General features: G+C 35.9%; 1 protein-coding gene across 16 annotated transcripts in view; it reads right to left on the bottom strand.

The window, feature by feature from the left end:
• The window catches only part of SUPT20H (SPT20 homolog, SAGA complex component), a 32,882-nt gene extending 16,837 nt beyond the window's left edge, over nt 1-16,045 (bottom strand). For 9 of the 16 annotated variants that reach the window (XM_027892759.1, XM_027892761.1, XM_027892766.1 and 6 more), the window contains exons 1-14: nt 15,541-15,804; nt 15,195-15,292; nt 13,252-13,287; nt 12,069-12,127; nt 11,919-11,985; nt 6,830-6,959; nt 6,205-6,308; nt 5,600-5,716; nt 5,415-5,468; nt 4,387-4,526; nt 3,025-3,181; nt 2,882-2,938; nt 1,888-1,959; nt 815-972 (exon numbers count right to left, since the gene is read on the bottom strand). In XM_027892759.1, coding sequence (XP_027748560.1) covers nt 815-972; nt 1,888-1,959; nt 2,882-2,938; nt 3,025-3,181; nt 4,387-4,526; nt 5,415-5,468; nt 5,600-5,716; nt 6,205-6,308; nt 6,830-6,959; nt 11,919-11,985; nt 12,069-12,127; nt 13,252-13,287; nt 15,195-15,197 — 1,154 coding nt within the window. In that variant the 5' untranslated portion in view covers nt 15,198-15,292; nt 15,541-15,804. Of the gene's footprint in view, nt 1-814; nt 973-1,887; nt 1,960-2,881; nt 2,939-3,024; nt 3,182-4,386; nt 4,527-5,414; nt 5,469-5,599; nt 5,717-6,204; nt 6,309-6,829; nt 6,960-11,918; nt 11,986-12,068; nt 12,128-13,251; nt 13,288-15,194; nt 15,293-15,540; nt 15,805-15,950 lie in introns of those variants that run through there. The other 7 variants (XM_027892767.1, XM_027892770.1, XM_027892769.1 and 4 more) reach the window with 3 other exon arrangements.
• Between the last annotated feature and the right edge of the window lie 87 nt (nt 16,046-16,132).

The following is a 16,132-nucleotide window of genomic DNA, read 5'->3' as shown; positions in this document are numbered from 1 at the left end:
CCCCATCCCACCAGGGAGGCAGGGGGAGGAGGGGCAGAGTGAGTGCCTGCATGGCTCTTAGTTGCCAGCTGAAGTTAAACCACAACAGTATGGAAACAAACTGTAAACAGGTCAAGTCTATGGATAAAATATTCTTAATACTCAAGATGTTTTAAGATTTGGATAAAAAATTAGAGGAAAATCGCATACTAGACAATAAAAATAATTTGCATTAGCAAAACTAAAAAGTTTGCTAAGGCTAACTGCTCCTTGCCTTACTGAAATTTATAGGTTCTGCTCTGCTGTACAGGTTCCTCCATACAAGTAATCTAGTGCATACAACAAAAAGAGCTAAGAACAGAAAATCTTTGTAGAACCACAGTCAAAAACAGCATATTCAAAACAATTCAAAATTAAAAAGCTTCTTAGAAACTTATGTTTTCCTTCACGTATTTAGCTTTAAATTTCTCTGTCTAAGGGTAAAGAGAATATAGTCAGGTCTTAAGCTTTCACAGCATCAGGGAAATTTTAAGAACAATCAAAATTCTGAATAACACTAAAGAAGAGTGCAACAACATCTCATGGCATCTCCACAATTTGCGTGGATTGTGTTTGTGGGTGATTGTTTTTACCCCCAATATATCTTCAATGTAAAAGAACACGCAAATTTAACATAAAAGTACATTAAATATATTTTGTTTGGCATTGTTTTTTGTTAAAAACTCATAAATCAGATTTTAGCTCTGGAGTATTTTTATGACTGAAAATGACAAATAATGTTTGTATTCCTTCATCTATCAGATCACAGCACAGTTTAAAAGAGCATGTAACTTACTGTGATGGAGTTAATAGGTTGTCATTTTCCTCATCACCTTTGAGTGTCTGAATTTTACCATAGTACAAGGGATTGCCAAGAGACTGGAAAATGGTCAGCTTTGTTTTTTGAAGCTGATTACCAACTTCACATTCAAATACATAATCATCTTTTATTTCCTAAAGAGACAGAAGAAAATAACCTAGTAAGTCTTGAACGAGTGTTAGCAGAACCAGTGAGTAAAACAGACCAGCTCTATACACAATATAGTAAGAAACATTCTATAAGTAACTCTGTAAGTAAAACTCTATAGGAAGGAGTGCATGATCTGAAAAAGTGTTTTGAGAGTAAGTTATCGGAAGGGATGAAAGGAAAAACAAATGTATCATCTCTTTAAAAACACAAACATATTGCAAAACCTAAACAATCATGTTAGTCATGGAAAGGCAGACTAGGAAAACACATACAGGAACAGTTTTATATGAATTATGACAATGCAAAAAATCTTCAGAGTAAAATGTTGGGAGTGAAGATTAAGTTCTGTGGGAAAGTATTACTTTTTTCCAATATGAAACTACAAAGACATCATCATATATGCTGTTAATAGAGATAATATCTTGCGTCTAAAATTATAAAAAGTTAACCAATTATCTATGGCCGATTATATTAAATTACTACTTCTTATCAAATAACGTAATTTGTGCCAAAAATCTTGAGGTTCAACTTATATATTACAGAAAGAGCTTTTGTAAGTGGCATTTATACTAATCTTTTTCAAAATTTAACATTTTGATTTTAACTGAACTCTTTTCCATCAGCATTGGAGTGTCTGAGTAAAGAAAGCAATTTGTTGAGCAGAGTATTGCTGCCTGTAAATTATTATGCTTTCTTTACTGTTAGCTGCTCTTCCTCGTATTTCTGGAAAACCTGAGGAAATTACAAGGTATCCTTGCTGTACTGTAGAAGATTACAAGTATCTCTGGTAATATTACCATGTCTATATAAGATTATTCCTACATTACTCTGATTTTGTTGAAATAAGAGGCATTTTAACTAGAGACAGCAAAGTTTGGCCAAAGGTCTAAACTACTCACATGTGCTGGCCAGACAGTTGGTTGTGAGTCATCAGGTTTGATAGACTTTTCCACTTTGGCATATTTTTCCACCTTAAAGAAAACAGATCAGAAAAGAAAGAATCCCCTATTTTATGCATTAGGAAAAACTAAATTGGAGAATCTTCAGAACTTGACACTTACAGTAGTATTATGCCATATTTGCTATGTTAAACAACAAAAGAGTGAAACAGCTTAAGACTACAGTTTGAAATAATTATCTGCAATATGGAACGATTAAGAAATTTCACAATACCAGTAACTCCTAAAACCTATGATTAGGTCAGGTACAACACAGTTGAAGTGAAAAAAGTACAAACTTACACCATCATTTCATGCGTAATGCACATTCTTGCCAGCCCTATGATGTCCAAAGCTACAGTCTTGTCTAGTCTATAAAGTCTTGCAGAAGACTCAGTAGACTACAGAAGACTTGTGGAAAGGGACTTGGGGATCCTGGTTGACAGCAAGTTGAATATGAATCAGCAGTGCCCTGGCAGCCAGGAAGGCCAACTGTGTCCTGGGGGGGCATCATGAAAAGCATTGCCAGCCAGTTGAGGGAGGGGGTTGTCCCGCTCTGCTCTGCACTGGGGCAGCCTCACCTTGAATACTGTGTGCAGTTTTGGGCACCACAATGTAAGGATATAAAGCTATTAGAGAGTGACAGGGACAAGAAGGGAAAAGAAGGTGAAGGGCCTTGAGGGGAAGTTGTATGAGAAGCAGCTGAGGTCACTTGGTCTGTTCAGCCTGGAGAAGAAGAAACTGAGGGGAGACCTCATTGCAGGCTACAACTTCCTCATAAGTTACAACTGCAGTGTGGTTTCACTTGTGTTTATACCTTACGGTATAGAAAAGTAATTGTAAAAGGTAAAGTTACCCCATTTTTTCTTTGATACTGGATACTCTTTAGTCACTTCATATAATACAGCATGCAATACAATTGCTAATAATTGCTAATGGTAACAACTGGTCTTACGTCTACTTCAGAAGGTGCAGTCAAGTAGCAAGGGTTCTGTTTCCACATATCTACGCACTGGAAAATGGAAAAGCAGGATTAATATATTCAATGTTTCAATTAAATTGTTAGAAGCATATGAAATTACTTCTCAGAGCACTTACATTGCCAGCTTTAGAAATTTTGAGGTCATATTGCTGGGTTGCTTTCCTCTCCTTCCTTTTCTGTAAGTAGTCAAGAAGTCTGAGCTGAGGTGGAGTTGAGTTGTGAGCTACTTCCTGCTGTCTGTTCAGAGAGGACCTTGAGTACCTTTTAAAGCACCTATGGCAAAATGATACAACCTTGTAAACCCATCAACATTAAATTCTCCACTGCCTGTGTACAAACACAAAAATATGCAGAGGACTCCTAATTACATTGAGATGAATAGGTTTTTAAATATCAATTTAAAATTGCTTTTCTGGATTACACTGTACAACTCTAACTTTTTATTTTATATTTATAAAATACGCTAATATTCTGTTCATGTGTTTCAGTACTAAGAATGGGGTTATTTTTTTAATGCATAATTGAATTGAACATTATCAAAAGGAGTATTTGATAAGTTGCCAAGCTTAAAATATTTGTATATTATCACAGATTTCAGTTCCATCAAAAGATCTTTGTACTGCTTATGTAACTACAAACACAGTAACTGCCCTCGATTTGTTTCATGACAAACTTGTTGCTGCAGTAATGCTGTTCTGGACATTCATTTAACACCTTTGCCTATTTCTCTAGTGGAACATTTGTTGATCACCAAGCTATAATTTCAAGGACAGCTTGATCAATTTCACTATTCATACTTTTAGACATTGCCACTAGTTTTGCACCAGCACAGTATTTCAATACAGATCTAGTTTTAAATATTTCAGTAATTCTGAAAGACTATTCGTATATTTCCCTTCTACAGAGTGAACGCAACTCTTGGAGCAGAACAAATATAAACCATTTCAAGCATGTGTGGGAAAAATAAAAGTGAACAATCATGAATAAAAATGAAATAATTTCAACTTTTCCAAGATTCTGATATGCCTACACTTCTGTTTAGCCTGAACATCAAACATACAAGTAATTCCCTTGATTTCCTCATTCAGGATTAAGCTTATACATAGTTTTTAACAGATAAGAGACCAATATGCAACATATCAATTTAAATATTTCACAATACTGAGCTGCCATCTGACTCGGCCTACACATAAATTATGCAAAAAAAAAAGAAAAAAGGAAAAATCCAAACTGCAGTATAACAAATTATGTTGAAAAAATATATATACACACTTTCCTTGGATATAAGAAAATAAGCACAGTACAATATCTACTACTAACTGAAATACAGTATGATATTGAGCACTTTGAAATAAGATACAATTTCTTGACTGCTCCTCACCCAACCCTGATATTTCAGTATTTCATTTGAGTAGCTAAATTTTCACATAAAGCATTACTTATATTTTTCTTTGAAAATGTTTCACACTGAAAACTACCGTTTCATGGGGCGAGTGTTCATCTTCTGCTTGTTGTACAGGAGCCTGTTTGTAGTACACGTCACTGCTATTGAAGGATCAAGACACAAAGGCTCTGCTGTAGCCAAAATAAGTTGGCTCTCAAGTAGGAGTTTGTCCTCCTGTAATATACACAGTTATTAATAAATGTAAAAATATGAAAACTTTTACAATAATTAAGCTCTTATATACCTATGCACATGGACATCATCTTAGAGAAAACTGAAAAAACTGTGTGTGCTGTTCAACAATTAAGTATTCCTAACCATTATTATCAGTTACAGAGCTTGGGTAGGGTTTCCAGTAGGAAAAAAAAAACAAGAAATCTTCTGAAAAGCAGAAGCCATGTTCTGGGGGTTTTTTTGTGTGAGTTTTCTTTGTTTGCTTGCTTTAAACACAGTAGTAGTGGCAATGAAATCCATTTTCTGACAGTGATTTATACTGATGTACTGGCAATCAGTGCCATAAAGATGATCTACCGGTTACAATTTGAATCAGATTTGAGCATGACTGTGGCTCTGAAATACAAACAAGAACACTGAGTACATTACACTGCTAAGCAATTCACTAACTGTAACTGTACAACTGTAGTTACTTCAGATTCTCTTTACTTTAAAAGTATCAATAGTAAAATAAAGGTGGAGGAGCAATTGTGTCATTAGATTGCCAGTGCTGTTCTGGGGCTGCACGCTGAAGATGAATGAAGTAGGGTAAACTACTTATAGTCACTCCAAGGCTGTCACTTTGCACTTCCAAAAATTAAGGTCTGACTCCACAAAATCTATAGCAAATCCCATTGTATTCTATGGTTTCTTGTGGAAGGATGCTACTAAGTTAATTTGGCAGCTCTCTGAAGCATGTACCATGCACACCTCTACACACTGACTATATGAATTAATAAAAAAGGAGTAAGTTCTATATTTATTAAATTATTTAAATTTTTGTATTTGTTTAATTTTATCACGTATTTATGACCTCACTGTAAACTTTTAAAATAACCTTTAACCTACCTGTGTCCATTTGTGGTTGTCACTTGTTATAGAATGCACATCACAAATTAAAGTCTGAGGAAGAAGACATAATGGTAATTAGCTTTCAACTGAGTAATAAGATTTCTTCACATACATTCTGTAATAGTACATATCCAGTCTAGGAACTATGGTAACACTGAGAAATTACTTAAGCCACTTTTTACCTGCATTGTAGGACGCAAAAGAATGTGTTTGCTTTGGTATGTTGGAGATTTCATGTTACCAGACTGCCTGTAGTCACGTATTTCTGCTATGACACATCCACAATGAAAAATATTAACCTAGTTGAAAGAAAAAAAAAAACACTTATAAATAAACAAATATTTACCAATCCACCCCTGCCTCTAAATAGAAGTTTTTTATATAACATATAAAATTCAGGGAAACTATGAATAAAACTAATCACTAATTTTTTCAGACCAGTGCTTTTTACTACATACCTAGACATACTTAAAATATAAGCTTAAAATGTAGTGTTTCACATGCCAACAAAGTAGTTTCAAGAAATTTCCACGCCAAACATTGTCATTACGACAAAGAACAAAGGGCATTTTGCTAGAGCACGGAGTTGAAGTTGTTTCACAGCTATCTCTATCTTTCTCTTCAGTATTTTTTTCCTAAAGAAGAATATTTATTTGAGGTTTTAAATATTACAATTGCAAATGCACAAGTGTCTTGCGATTAGAATCACCTATGCGAAGCATTCAAAAAAATCAAGGTCTATCTGGGTACAAAACATAAGTTCTTTTTTAAAACAAAACTTTCAAACCTGAGATTTTTCCAAAAGATCAACCAAAATAGGGGGTAGTTCCTCTGCATCCAAATATTCAAGCAGCTCTCCTTCCTCATAAGGCAGACGAATGGTCTCAGAATCTGAATTTAAACAAAACATATTACTTTTCTTTTGCCTGTCAAGTTCCAACTTTAATAATGAGAAATCTGAAACAAACTTGCTACAGGAAAAAGCAGGGTTGGTAGAAACTGTCCAAACAGACCATTTTTTTGCACAGTATTCATTTTCACATCCCTTTCTGTTTCCAGAGCTTTTTTTTGCTCTTATGGTGCTAATAGACAGAAATTTCACTCCCAGGTGACATACTGTATGCTCTTATTGCTTGTCACAGTAGCAAGAGCAAGGAGATACAACCAAACTAGAACAAAAATGCCTTTAGACATCCAGAAATTAAGTGGAAATAAGAGAATGAAAGGCTATCAAAAACACTTGTATCTACAGATTTACACTGCACCTCACAGTTTTATGTAAATTTTTAATTTAAAATTTTTAATTCAAGTACAGGTGTTTGTCCCATCCCAGTGTGGGTAAGTAACAACACATTCTAACTATTTACATAGAATTCTGAGTATTTTTAAAAATTAAAGAGCAAAAATATTACCTGAACCATTTTTTCCCCTGAGCATAAGTGAATAACCCTCATTTCCCGGATAGAGGTTCACTACCAGACATGACAATGTCTCCTGCATAACCAGCTTCTCAAGTAAATTCACATTTCGCCTCAGCTTCTGCTTTAAAAGTAAACATTGCTCATGAGCATAATACAAGGAAATAATTAGTAAAAATAAAAACAATTGCTAGAATATGTCTAATATTTAGATTAAAAACAAAGTACACATCTAAACAAGGCCCGTTAAATTAAATTGTACTGTATTCAGCAGAGTAAATATATTATGTATTATCACACATACTTATATATACAGATTTTTTTAAAAAAATCCCACTCATTTAAATTAAAAACCCTAAAACTGGAAGTCCACAGACAAGAGAGTTAATAAGAATGATGCTATGGTACGATGTTATGAATCTACAGTGGCCCTATTTATTTGTATAATTTATATGAACGTCATTTATCCACTACACATTGTTTGATAAAAACAACAAAATATTTAGTATTTTCAAATATTCCTAACAGAAGCAGATATTTCTCTCCAGGATTAAAATACTGAATTACAGCATTTAGAAGCTTTAATTGCATTTTCTTGTCTGTATTTGCTGAAATCTAACCCAGCAGCTGCAGACACTATTCCCTTATTTAAGAATGATTTCTCCCATGTATAGAAGATTTTTAAAATTACTTGGTATGTTTTAGAGACCCTACATATATATCCTACTAACTGAAACATTTGAAGTCCCCCTAGAACTTTAGACAATGAATTCTAAACCTCAGATAATTTTATACCTTCTGGCTGGAGGCCAGATTTCATCTCTGAATACCAGCTCTGAGTGAAGCCATTGACTGGGAGTTAACCTGAGGTCTCTACTAACCCTGCCAAACTACTCACTACACATACACCCAGCTAAGTAGTAGTGGGCTACCTTTTTTTGAACAAATTCATCTTTCCACAGATATTGAAAAGAGAGAGCAGGATTATAACTTCTTGGGGAACAAACTTAGAGAAAAATGATTGGAAAAAAAACTTTCAAATCCCACAGCAATATAATTATAAGGAAGAGAAAAGGGAAGAAAGTATTTTCAATTTCCTGCTATGTAGTTTTAGAACCATTGCCTAAAGTTAACTCTTCCCCATGCATCATGAATGATGGTGACTACATCTCACTGGCTTTTACAGTACAGAAATAGTGGAAACTAACACAAAGAGACAGAGAAGTTAGCACCTAAATCCTTTTGGAATTAATGGGAAAAGAATTGTAGAAGTGGAGGAGAATAGGGGAAAATATGTCAAAGCAAGAACAGAGGTAAGAGTGCTCATGAAAGCCAATTTCTCATACAGGATGTTGGAGATGCAGCATGTTATGCAAAATATTCTGCAGCTAGAACTCCTACCAACCCCTCCACCATCCACCAAACACCAGGAGGCTGAATGTGCTGTGCTTCAGTTTTCAGACACATCCCTGAGTAGGGGATATAGCTACTGGGTTTTCCCTTAGACATAGTAGGAAGTAGCTTAAGGTACAGTAAATGTCATTTGAGAACAAAGTCAGAACTCAACTACTGTGACAACCACACTTTTAAAAACTGAGATACTGTCATGTTTTGATGGAAAAGTTTTTGTGTATGTTCCCCTGTGTTGGAAAAGTTAATTCTTTTATATTTAGCTATTCACTGGCATTAGGACAGAAAGAAATATGAAAATTCTGTAAGTTATGTAAAGGAGATCAAGAAGAAATTAATCACACTAAAGTTATATTTAAAAATAACAAAACAATAAAAAACAATTCCATTCCTCTATCATTGGGATAGAACCAATACAACTTCTAGAAGCTGTTACTAATCCAACTTTACTATTTTCAAGAGCTGAAGAAAAAGGATCATTCAATCAATGGCATTATTCCATCCAAAATACAGGCAGAGAATAATTTATACTAACTAGTAACCACTGACAGAATTTCTAAACAAACAATATTTTTTTCCTAACAATTTGTCTATGTATGCAAAAAATAGCCATGAGATTTATTTCATGGAAAGCCTCTGCTCCTTAAACACCTCACAAGTAAAATATATATCACAGTAATTAAATTGCAAATGTAATAAAAATTCAGTTAATCACATCACTCTCTACATTTATTATTCAGTGAATTATACATTAGTTTCATTTTTTAAGTTTTGTTAAATAATTGTTGGTCACTCATGGCTTGGATTTTTTAGCTGTTACAGGTTTTTTGGAGGTTAAGGTGTTGGGAGGGAAAACATGTAAAGGAGAGGACAATCACATAGGTCTGAGAACATTTTTGACACTGAATTCATATAACCTCAAATTTTAAAGACATATTATAAAAACATTTTAAAATATAAAGCCTCTCCAAATATTGGAGTAAATTAGCATTTTAAGTACAAACATTTCAATGTGTCGATAATGTTACATTTCATTAAGTATGAAAAATTTTTATGCCTACAAAAAAATAGCTTTCTCCTTTGAGCTGGCACACTGAGATACTGTCTCAGAGTTGATATTAAGCATTAGTTTAGGTCACGTGCGTAAAGATTTTAAAGATCAAGGAGTGGTTTAAGGTGTATTAGGTTTCTTAAGAATTCATTGCTTTACACTACAAGAGTTCAGATACCAAGCAACCAGGCCAGCTCTACTGCTGTTACATCAGCTAAACCTCTACCCTCTCTGGCTTCACCCACATAAAAGCAGCACTACTTCCTCCTGAACATGCACTGCAGGGACTGTGTGATGGATGGGAAGCTGCACAGAGAAGACACAGGTGCTTCTTTTGCTCCCAGTGAATTCTGATGACTGTCACTGAATAAAGAATACTGAGCACTCCTGCCTAACCAAGACTGAAGTAGTGATTTTATGCTGGTTATTACTCCTCCACCCTTGGCTACAAGCAAAATGTTAATCTTAATACCTACTCCTCAAACAGCACATTGGGTATTACACAAAATTATGTTATCTTTACCATGACTGCTTTTCTTGTTCCTCACTGTAGCATATTAAACTGATTTTCCCATCTAATGTTATGATTGAAAAGTTGGTCAAAAAGCTTATAATAAAAAGATCACTTCCAAAAAAAAAAAGTAAAAAAAAAGGCACCACTTCAGGAATGCACAGAAGATGCACCTTGAAAGGAACTGAAGTAACTTCCATTAACAGAGTTCTGAAACTCTTTTTACTCCAAGATGTTTTCATGCTTGCACACTGATGCTATCACATGCGGCTGTCAGAAGACACCAATTGAGAATAAGCAACCGACCAATGATTTTCCATTTTTTTTTAGATTTGTTTCTGTAACAGAGATCCTCAGATTTACCTGCCTTGCATTGATCCTTCCAGCCTACAGGTCAGGTCTGTTTCCACATTTGTGTTTAACACTGAGCCCAACATTATTTTTTGGGGTTTTTTTTCTTTCAACTTTTACATATGGGAATGTTGCACACCAGAGTCTAAGTAAAGCGAACTGTTTCATTAGACAACCCCCCCGACATAGTTAGTTCTCTCTTTAGTGTGCATATGTAGAAATAGAAGAGACCTTGAAAAGCAATGAAGTTGGGCTGATTGGAGTAAGAGAGGAAGAATAATTAATTAAGGAGAAAGTTAAGACTGAAAAACAATATTCAGTGTTAATTTAAAAATTGCTCTTGAGTGGACAATCTAATTACAACTTGTACCATCAAGTGAACTCAGTTCAGTTTTACTTTGCCAATTAAGAGACAAATACACAATCCTATGCTTGTGGATGAAGTTTCACAGTAGCATTACCTTTTAACCTTTGTACCTGAATCTTTGAGCTTCTCATTGAACATAAGACCAAGGTATGTATTAACTATCCACATCTTAGTTCAGTGAATAAGGACTCTACATACAAACTTGCCTATCATAAGCTTCCAATTCCTCAATAAAGAACTTAGTTTTTTATTCAAATCTAGACCAGCAACAATCGCTGTCATCTGCTCTGATATTATAACTCGATTCACTACTTCAGTTTTCTTATAGTTGGGTAAGTTTGCCTAGTGCCTTCTAGTTTAGCAGGACTTACTGCATTAAAATCCCAGGGCTCTTCCCATATTCCAGTCTAGCAAGGTTGATCTTCTCCCTGCTGCTCAAATATTTTACTACCCATTCACTACTGATATTTTAAGCTTTTTAAGTTTGTAATTTGCTTAAAACCTCACATCTGTGATTTGAATCAGGATCATATTCTACATACAATCAACCATATCAGAAACACTGAAAGGAATTACAGGTGCTCGGTAACTAATATCTCATGCCCATTTATCTTCTCATTTGTTTTTACTTTCTTGGAAGCAGCAATACAGCAGATTCCACAGCTTGTTCTTCTTGTTCCATTTGACATTCACAGTTTAGCAAAGTAACTTGTGCCTTTTTACACCTTATATTTAGCATTGCTAAGTCTGCTTGAGCTTCTTTGCTAACATTATGAAAAAATTTCAAAAACTTCTGAGTTCACAAGCTGTTTGAGAAATAAACATCAGTCACTTGAAACAATTGATTCTGAAACAGTGATACTGACAACAATGCACGTGGCACTGACACTGGCCCTGAACTTGACCTCAACTGACTTCTGTGACACAGGATTAAGAAAGAATGAACACGTCACTCAGCCTTACTATTCATATTATATCATTCAGTTACTTTAATAGTACTGTTTTCTAATAAACTCGTTAGATACATCTGTCCATTCTAGACCATTCTTTTGAAATTCTCTCTTTCCATTTCAAGAGTACACTATATACAATCCTCAGCAAGCATTCTACTTTATAACCTCTAAAAACAGATTTAGGGTTACCAGGTAGTCACTGACCCTCCCATTACCTTGTTTTTCTTTCAAACTGGACTAAGATAATGCTATTAAATTACAGTTTAGTCCACAAAACTCACAATAATTTTTTTTCCTGTAGTCTCAGCCTCAGGTAACTACTACAGTAGGAAGAGTTTATTCTTTTTGTAACAAAGAAATTAATTGAAATTTTAAAAATGTATTTTCTGAAGTTGCCTGTTTAGACAGCAATGAAAAGTTTCTCAGCAATTTCCACTTACCTTTATCTCGGGCTCCTTTTCACATTCTTCTGTATATAAATCATAGAGTTTTTGAAACACAGATTTTCTGCAATTAAAAAAGCTTAAAATGTAACCAAAATTAAATCAAAGAAATGCTATATAAAAACTGAATACTGAAACTCTTAGTACCTTCCACTGGATAAATATTTTCTTTTGGGAGGTCTCTGACGGGCACTTTCAATGATATACTACAAGAGAAAAGTAAACCAAAAACATAATATACATTACAAAGAAATTTATTTCTATCTACCACACAACTTTAGATCATTACCAGACAGTGTTCCATGTATACAGAATGTAATTAACAGCTATGCTGCATGACTTTTCCGAAAGCGTACTGAACACGATTTGGTCTATGGTATAGTCATTAACAAGAATACAGCTCAGTTTAGTTGTCAAAAGTAGCATTTCATGGCTATGGTATTAGTTGCACACAAAGTCTTGATTCTGCATTTGTGTTTTTTAATTAAAATAGTAATTAACACTACTGTACTTAGCTAACATTACTGAAGTTAATGTAGTTAACACACTGACAGTAATGTGGTGAACATACTAACATACGACCAAATTTATGCATTCTGGCTCAACGACATCTACAATCAAGTGCTCCTCAACAAAACTAATTTCAGGAAGTTTAGTTTTCCCCTTGTTTTTTGCATTTACACTTGTTTTCTCTATAGAGCTGTGTATTATAAATACAATTCATGTACATTAAACATTTGTATTAAAAAAATAAGAGACATATCATCCTACATTAAATATGGTTTATATTCTAATAAGGTTTTTCCTAATCACTGTTGTTTGTCTGAAGTATTTTGATTAACAGCTTAGTTCAGAATTTCAGTGAAGAGAAATTCTCCCATAGAAGCATTTCCCATTACAGGGCTCAAGGTAACCATTGTGTCACAGGTCAGCATGAAAGAAAAGAATGTGAAGGCACTTGCCTTTGTTCTAACTGGGTTTTCCTTAAATCGAACAGGATTTTACCATATATTTCTGCCACCTATCTTGTAGATATTTCACAGCACACAGATGGTGGGTTAAAAAAGGAAAACTGAATTCCTGCATAGTCTATCACCATCACACTTGAAGTCTTCAGTACAATGGGTAAGAGACAAATACATGACAGCAATTTGAGTGAGAATTTTGTAAATTCAGTGTTACATGTATGGGTGATTATTTATACACATACCTATATTTACATAACATGTTTTTCCACTGCTTTTCAGGAGAAATAAAAAAATAACTGCTGTATTTTTATAACTGTGAGACAATTTATTATGCACAGGCAAGTAATTCAGCTGCTTCTTACCTCGGCACGATCCAATGCCTGTTCTAAAGCTTGCTGCTGCAAGAATCACAAAGGGGTTTTTAGAAATTACATTACTTGTTTAAACACTCTCATGCATAAAAACACCACAAAAGCTCTACCACTGATATGGACTTAGAAGATGGGCTCAAACTCTCTTTGGCACATACTAAGCTTAACAGCTGAAACCTCATGTAACTGTATCACAAGGTTTGGCTAAATTATGTACCCTTAGAACAACGAAAGGCAATTGGACTTAAAAATAGGAATACTAATTACATCTAATAAAAGCAGTAACAAATATTAACCAAAGCACTTATCGATGACAAGTAGAAAACCTTTGTTCTTTTTTGTTAAGGTGGTCACTAATTCAACAGAAAGCCTATGCTAAGGTGTCCATGAACAGTTGTCCAGGAAGCAAACATTTTAACTTCTAGATACTGGTGCCCAAGTATTAATACACAAAATGGAAATTAAGATCTTGTACTCAGAATGTTACTTCTATACACAATACAATTTGAGAAGAGTTTCTTACGATATACTGTTAGGCGGCTAAGAAACAAAATCAACTTCCACTCCAGATTTCCTCCAAAGCAGGCTAAGAAGTCTGGACAACTCTATCAAAACACAGCAAAATCTGGAAAAGCTACTCTATATCCCATTGCATAGTATACTCAATACCATTTACTTTAACAAATTTAGCTCCTTTGGAACATCTTTTACTTCAGTATAACTGCAGCTGATAATCCTGTATTTCAAGAAGAGCAAAAAGCACGATGAGTTCTTGGACTAAAATTTAACAAGTATTTCAAACCAGAATAAACAAAAAAAGATAGAAAGTCTTCTTGGCTCCTAACTTTCCTCCTCTGGCACTCACTTTAGCTCTAATGCCTCCTTTGTGTCCTTTGTGCAGTAATAAAGTGCAACTGCTAAATGCACCAGTCAACGAAACTGATTTGGGGCAGGGAGGAGAGAGAGGACAATACTAAGAACCAAAGTCTCGTAGGAGAATGAGTGGGACTTGATTCAGCTCCAGGAAAGTTCAGAGAAGCAATGCATTAATTTCAGTGGCAGGTGGATGTGGAATGTATTGTGACAAGCTCTAATATTCAGTAAAGCTTAGAAACATTTGTAATAGATACCTCTTCCATATTTGTGGTATTTCCTCAGTTTAAACCATCCTATTAGCTGTTCATGAAAGCAAATACCTTTACTTGAACATCAAGGAACAGAAAGCACGTGAGCCATGTCTAATCCAAGGTAGCACCAGTTATTTCATAGATAGTGAATTTTTCATATTTTGTTATAACAGAATTCAGGAAGAAAAGCATTACACAACAACAAAGTAACAGCAAAGAAAAGACAACAAAACTACTCAGGCATTTTACCATTCATCTACAACATACCCAGCACAAAATTTCTTACCTGTTCACAAAAAAACCCCATCTACTTAACATGCTATTACTTCTCAGAATCCACCACCACAGAACATGTAAATTTTCAAGTGTCTGAGTGTTTTTATGAAAATGTCTAATACTCATGCTTTGTATATAAGTCTAGTGGATAAATGCATGATTTCAGATATTCAGTTCCCTGAGTGCTTAACATTAGGTAACAATCCGAAGCAACACTAGGACTAGTGAATAGAATACTATGTGGAAGCAGGATTTATATGCACCCAACTGTCTACCATCAGCTGTGAATGAAAAGCCACCACTAGCTTCATATAACAATTCCTATGATTCCTGGCCAGTGACTAAATGTTTAGAAGCATTCATAAGCTATGAAGGAACACATCCCTGGAAAAAGGAATGTCAGAGCTCAAAAGTGACATGCCAAATAATTTAAGAAAATGTGACACACTGATGGCGTTCTCCTCATCAGCCAGACAGCTAGTAGGCTTGAGCAAAAGGATCTGAAAATATATTATCTGAATCATAACTTACCATTGTAGTTGAGACCACGTGAACAAACTGCAAAAGAAGCTCTTAGGGAATTTGGTGCAGCAGGCAAAGAATCATATTTTATGCTCACACTTGGGGTACTGAGAAAAGAAATTAAGGAGAAAAAGTATCACTAAGGAACTGAGTATTTTATTTAAATACGACATTTCTGGTAACTAATTGTACTGAAATGTCATTTGAAAAGTATCGTATCCTCCAAATGTAGAAACAAGAGTTCCATTCACTGCTATTGTAGAGGTTCTCCTTAGAATGACTACTACTCCTCTTCGTAATCATTTTACACTAGTTACATTAAATAGTAAAGTAATAAGCATATAAGTGAGCTTACACAGCCAAGTACTCTTCTCTATTGCAGCAGTCCGCCTAGACATCCCAAATATCACATCCTCAGATGCACAGAAAGCTAAAACATTTAATGACAATCGGTCAGGGAGTTCAGCACACCCCACCAGTTCTTTTGTTTTGCTTTCGAGCAGGTGTTATTCCCAGCCAACACCTCCACTAGCCGTGTCTTCCAGCGCTGTTCTGCGATGTTAGTTTCACACTGACTCACAGGAAGCGCCTGCCGGCGCTCAGAGTGACCGAGGGCGGCAGCCGACCAGGAAGGGCCGGCCCGGCCCAAGCCGAGGGCGCAGGACGGGCCCCCGCCCCACTCCGCCCCCTCCCGCCGCCCCCTCCCCGGCGCGGTCGGGGAGCGCCGTGCCCGGGGCAGCCCCGCGGCCCGCCGAGCGCCGATACCTGCGGGCCTGTCCCGCGGAGCCCCCAGCACAGCCGCCCGCCCGACCATCCGCCCCCGCCCTGCCGCTTCCGAGCCGCTCCGGAAGGGGCGGGAGCGGCGCCATGCAGAGCGAGCGGGAGGGCGGGGCGGGGCTGCCGGCGCTGTTTGGGGCGGGCCGGGGGGGGAGAGGTTCAGGGCGTTC

Source organism: Empidonax traillii, unplaced genomic scaffold (assembly GCF_003031625.1).
Source record: "Empidonax traillii isolate 1590-97213 ecotype Southwest subspecies unplaced genomic scaffold, ASM303162v1 scaffold367:size622293, whole genome shotgun sequence".
NCBI classification, from domain to species: Eukaryota; Metazoa; Chordata; class Aves; order Passeriformes; family Tyrannidae; genus Empidonax; species Empidonax traillii.
Note: the sequence above shows the minus strand (reverse complement) of the source record. Positions and strands in the feature narration are given on the sequence as shown.